We start from the raw sequence: 6,000 nt of genomic DNA on the forward strand, positions 1-6,000 counted from the left end.
TAGTCCTTGAACATGGCTGTTCCTCCGGCCCCGTGATGTACCAGATCACGCAGACGGTTTTGCGAAGAGCTTGGGAAGTCCTGCGACGCGATATAAACTTGCTTGACCGCCGTAGAGCCTGACTTCTGCATCATCGATCGAGTCTCTCTCTCATCGTACGGAGGGAGGCGGGTCTTGCTTCATTGAGAGTCTCTCTCTCATCGTACGAAGAAGGGCGGCCTCTGTTTCCGGCAGAGTCTGTCTCTCATCGTACACAGCATCGTGATGTTCGTCTCAGCGAGAAACTATCTCCCTCGTCGTACGAAGAAGCGGCATGACTTCTGAATCATCAAGTCTCTCTCTCATCGTACGGAGCAGCTTGGCAACTATCTCATCAAGAGCCTCTCTCTCATCGTACATGGAAGAGGGTGAACTTCTGAATCACCGAGCTTCTCTCCGATCGTATAAAGACAGTGCTGTCATAGTGATAGCTATCATGTTATGGCGACTTCCAGACATGGAGAGTGTGCGTTGGTGCCTGTTTCGGCTCCTGCAAAATTTCACATGTACCCGCTATTATTCTCCTTCCTTTCCCTCACTTCCTCGCAACAACAACAACAACACCACATCACACACACAAACACACACACACACACACATACACACGCAATGGCGAACTCGCCACCACCAAATCCTCCCGGCTCGCCGCCGCCAACGCCGCCGCCATCTCCTCCTCCTCCTCCTCCTCCACCACCGCCGCCGCCGGTCGCCTAAGGGCGGCCACAACAATCTCACCAGAGACCCTACGGGGTCCCCTGAATTCTTCTATTGTCTTGCGTGAGGCTGGTCGCCATCGCCCGGACAGTTTAACGTCCTCAAACTCCTGCGTGGCCTCGCTTCTCTTCGAGACCTCGCTTGCGGCCTCGCTTACCATCGACAGCCGTTGCACCGTTTTTGTCAACAGATGTTCACGCCGCTGTCAGCATCCCCGCAACAATGACTCGAGCATCGTGGATGGTGCTGCGGTGGTCAATGCCTGACACGGTGAGGAGAGGCGTCTGGGTCAAGCCAGGCTTGCTTCACGCATGATCTTGGACAGGTACGATGGCATTCATCTTAATTACGGCACTTGCTCAACACTGACCTCTTCTCAACCAGACCCTGTGATCTCACGAGATCATTCGATAGGTGTGAGACGGGCCCACCAAGTCAGCATCACGGTCAAACCATGCGATTCCACTGCAAGCCGTCGAGCAAGCCATGAACGCCATTCGTTGATTGCTGGCACCAAGAGTGAGAAGGCGAGATCAGCTTTTGGTGATTTGGCCTGTGGGTCACCGTTGACCGCCATCATCGCCGCCGCTTCCGGCAACGTATTGTTGCTGCCGCAAGATGTCCGTAGATTGAGGGAGCTCGCAACCTCCCTGACCACCTTGGACATGACTGACGACAGCGATTATCAGGCTTCAAGACTGCTGCGTATTGAGAAAATATCTCGATGCTACCCTGGTACTCTTCGGCCATGCACTGCTGAGCACATCAAAGCGCAGACCTCCATCGCCAATGCTTTTCAGAGTATCCGCAACGCCCGCACAATTGCCAGCACCATTCTATGCATGATTTGGCACCATGAGCAAGCTTCTCAGTCTGCTTCGCCTGCCAAGAAGTGCCTGTGAGAGCTACAGTAATTCCATGCCAATCGTCGGCAGCCGCTGCCTCAGCGCCAGTTGGCACAGTTGACGAGGGTATGAGGAAAAGACGATTCTGGGACTTCATCGTCTTCCCCCTGTCTGCCAGGTGCATTCGTTCTCGGAGTCGCGAAAGCCGCCCGTTTCCTCGCAGACGGGGCCAAGGGCAAGAACATTGTCGGACCAAGGTTAAAGGTCAGAGTATTGTCAGAGCACACAGCATCAAGGAGTTATTGTGGATCACAAGACGGTACGCATTGAACTTCTCGGTGTGTCCAGCAAGCCTGTCCTGGGGAAAACAAAGAGCATTGTCGGAGCACACAGCATCAAGGAGTTATGTGTCTCTCAAGAAGCCACGCCGTATGATACTGTTGGGTGTTTTTGGCAAGCCTGTGAACGCCTCACTGGTCTCATTGCACCTGGTCAAAGCAAAGAGCATCGTCGGATCACACAGAATCAAGGAGTCATGCGTCGCTCAACAAGCCACGCCTGTTGGGTGAATTTGGCAAGCCTGTTGACGACTTACCGGTGTTCTTGACCCCGGTCAGCACAAAGAACATGGTCGGAGCGCACAGCATCAAGGGATCATTTCGCAGCTCAAGAAACTACGCCATATGATACTTCACAGTACTTTCGGCAAGCCTGTCGACGACTCACTAGCGTCTTTGCTGCCGGTCAACACAAACGGTATTACTGGTACACGCAGCCTCAAGGAAACATTCGACTCTCAAGAAACTACGCGGCATCATCCTGCTCGGTGCGTTCGGCAAGCCCGTGGACTACTGAGCGGTCGACTTTGGTCTGTTCAAGGTCGAAAGCATTTTCGACCATTTCAAAGTCAAAGCGAGAGCAGCATTGAAGAACACAGCATCAAGGAGATATTTCGAAGGTCGAGCAGCCGCGCCGCCGTATGATACAGCCGGCTGTGTCTGGTATTGCTGGTGACGAGTTTCTGGTCCCTTTCCTGTTGATCAGGGTCAAGAGCATCGCTGGAGCACACAGCATCAAGGATTCATCTCGACATATAAGAAGCCACGCCGTACGATAGTGTCCGCTGCCATTAGAACGTTTTCTACCGGGACTCTTCTCGCCGACGATCATGACGGTGAGGCCCAGGAACACTTTCGATGGCGAAGAAACACAATACTCGGATCCCAGCCGCGGCCGCAGTCTCACCGGGAAGGAAATCGGCTCGATTGGGAAGAGGGTTCGTCGAGAGAAGGAGAATGCCCGTTGCCGCTCATCTCTGGTGCCAAATGGGGATGAGGAGGCCTGGTCATACATCAAGGACGTCCTCCGGAGCATCCTCGCCAGGTCCGACGTCGAGCTGTGTTGTCTATTGTCGGTGGGATCTGTGGTCAGGGTGCTATTGACCACTTTGAGATGGTACACAACGGTATCGAGTATCGAGTATGAGAACATGCAGCTGGCTTGCGAGGCATGTCAATACTCACAGCTCCATTTGGTCTAAATACCTTCGAGTGAAACTCCCAGGCAGGTCATTGAATCTGTCGAGCTACCTCCCTGGAATCCATTTCACTTCGAGACTTGAATCTCACACTACAAGAGCAACGGTAGATGTGCAAGCTTTGTTCCTCAGAAAAAACTTGATTGCAGCGACCAATCCGTCCACTTGCTGTGTATGCTGCGTACACTTGTGATCGACGATTTGCCAAGGCAGCAACCAGCTCAGCCCACGGCGTGGGTCTTTTCTTGAAAGATCGCATTGGCTCGCCGACAAATCTATTCGCTCTTTGATCGCTTGCCTTGTTTGGTTTCGCTCAGCAAGCTTTTGTTCCGTGATAAATGGTAGGAAGGACGCAGTGGTGCCTGCAGCATCTTCTTGATATCACTGTTCCCACTCGTACTCACTTCCTTGAGCCTATACGAAACGAAAATGTGCTTTCTTACGCTGTCGCATGTGACATTTACTTTTGAATGATGTCCGAAGCCACTTGGACATCATGGATCCAAGATGGGGAAAGATCGGCGTTCTCCACTACGACCAGATGACCTCGACAACCTCATCAATCCAAATTTCTTAACTAACATACCTCTGCCACATTCTTCTCTCGGTCCGCGATCGTCCGGCAAGCTTCCTCCGACACTCTACTCGACGCGCATGTTGACGAGCGTTACAGATTACGACATTTGAAGCTTTTCCGCGCCGCTTCCAAACATATATCCGGCTACTCGACCTAGGGAATCATCGAACAGCAGCACTGTCGTATGCCCGAGTCTCTTTGTTCCATTCGAAACAATGCTAACATGAGTCGGAACTTCCCTTCCGCCATCATGCCGGACTTCAAGTGTGACACCTGCTTCGAAATGAAGACCGGCCTTCCGACCCTGATCAGATCGAACGCGCTCTGCTCAGAGTGTGTCGAAACGAACATCCTTCCCGCCTTTGTAGCCGCATGCAATCACATCTTTCACCTCCCAGCCAGATTCGGTATGGTAGTGATTGACCTGGATAGCGTCGCCAACGTCCTGCCGCCAGACCTCGTCACTCGATACGTCGAGCGAAGCCGAGAGGCAGGAACACAGTTCAAGCATCGAATGTACTGCAAGCACACCGCATCATCCGGCGAGCTGTGTGGAGTCTTTCTTGGCAGCCGCATCGATAGCCATGCCGACGTGGTGTGTACTGCGTGCCTCCGCCCATCCTGCGAGGACGGCTTCCCTCGCCTTGCCAACGCTTTCCWCTTCTGCGACATCCATCCTGCCCCAAATCCAACCGCTGGTCTCTCATCGGTCACTCGCGGCAAACAGTGGCAAGCCTGTCCAGATCAGGAATGCGGAAGGCCAGTTCAACGTAACTTGGGATGCAACCATATGACATGCCCAATCACTGTTTGCAAGACCGAGTTCTGCTTTCAATGCGGATGGCGAGTGGACGAGCACACTTTGAAAACGCATTTCGGCTGGGACGGTCAAGGCTGCGATCTGGCGGACGAGACTCCTGGACCGACAGAGGGATTCGCCGAGTGGGGAGATGCCCGTGAGCGTTTGCGAGCGTACCGCAGCAATGGTCGAGTGCTGCCCGATGGAAATGAATCTCCCTCCAGCAGCACCCAGACACAGCCCAATCTGCTGCCCGTTCGCCATGATCCAGTTCGTGCGCAGCGTGCGGCCGCCGCTCGAGCAATTCTCGCTGCTGGACGGGCTCGCGAAGATGATCCTAATGGGCAGGACAGCTCTCTCGCTGAGCCGCCTGGCTCGGGTGATCGTTAAGGCAGAGGGTCTGCAGCAACTGGCCTCATTGCGGAGCGGAGCTCTGGTCAATGGATGAGGACTTGGATGGCAGCGCGCTGGGAGTCATCGTGCCTTCGTCTACGGTGAACGGCTATACGTCAAACTTCGCCGAGTGGCTTAATCCCAATGACGAGGAGTCGAATCCGGAGCGCGTTACTCTTGTGCGCAAATCATGCAGTCTGGATGGCAAGGGAGGAACTAATGAGGGGATAGTTCACGCCACGCCGCCGACCATTGCAGCGAGTCTCATGGAGGCTGTCAGTGCCATGGACCCAGACGGCATCCGCACCAGCACGACAATCGTGCTCTTCACCTTCCAGAGCTTCCACACGAAGGTGCTGTCTAAGAAGCAGAGGGTCAATGTCAAGAATGGAAACAGCAAGCAGGCCGAGAAAGAGACCCGCAACGATATATTCATGGAGCCGATTGACGCTGCGAGATCAGATCTGGAGGAGATATTCAGGTACGCAGATTCCGAGGAAGAAGTCGACAGTCCCATCGGGTGCAAAAGGCGAAGAGGAAAAGGGATCTCTCGACAATTTCTCAAGTGCCGGCAAGTACCCCGTCGACTGATATCGCGGCCGACCCTAACCGCAGTCAGATTCACGGCCCAGTCTCTTCCGATGACTAGACCGATCAGGATTGTACCGTTGCTGGGAAGGGCATGCAGCACCAGAAGAATATTGGGACAGAGGTGGAGTGCAGGTGTAATTGTGGGGAACTCAACGGGAGCCGGAAGATCATGGTCATTACCAAGAATAGGCTTTCGCCGGAGGACATCGAGGTTGTCGGTCTCCACTACGAAGCCTAGCGATGCAATGAGCTTGGAGCCCGCTTGACCTATCCACACATTCTCCACGGAGTGAAGCCTGGTCTTTGAATCCGGCGCACGATTTCTACGCTGGAAGAGTGGTGTCTTTGAAAATGGTCATATCGGCGATAGAGATGAGGTCTACATTGCACACCCTGACCTCCTTCCTGGATACTCTTCCCCATCTAGCTACTCCAACCACTATGAAGCCATCGGCTACCCGGTTCCGGCAGCAGTCGAGCTGAGCAACAATGGCCCCATCTCCGA

General features: G+C 53.8%; 2 protein-coding genes across 2 annotated transcripts; both read left to right on the forward strand.

Moving 5' to 3' along the window:
• Nucleotides 1–3,935: 3,935 nt before the first annotated feature.
• RCC_08778 (uncharacterized protein) lies at nucleotides 3,936–4,901 on the forward strand (the record flags this gene model as incomplete). The annotated part of the gene is made up of 1 exon (XM_023774024.1): nucleotides 3,936–4,901. One exon carries the CDS (start codon nucleotides 3,936–3,938, stop codon nucleotides 4,899–4,901), a length of 966 nt encoding a protein of 321 aa, XP_023629792.1.
• A 50-nt stretch (nucleotides 4,902–4,951) lies between these two features.
• On the forward strand, nucleotides 4,952–5,761 carry RCC_08779 (uncharacterized protein; the record flags this gene model as incomplete). The annotated part of the gene is made up of 1 exon (XM_023774025.1): nucleotides 4,952–5,761. The coding sequence occupies one exon, from the start codon at nucleotides 4,952–4,954 to the stop codon at nucleotides 5,759–5,761; it is 810 nt and encodes a 269-aa protein (XP_023629793.1).
• Nucleotides 5,762–6,000: the final 239 nt, after the last annotated feature.

Source organism: Ramularia collo-cygni (assembly GCF_900074925.1).
Source record: "Ramularia collo-cygni strain URUG2 genome assembly, contig: RCC_scaffold15, whole genome shotgun sequence".
NCBI classification, from domain to species: Eukaryota; Fungi; Ascomycota; class Dothideomycetes; order Mycosphaerellales; family Mycosphaerellaceae; genus Ramularia; species Ramularia collo-cygni.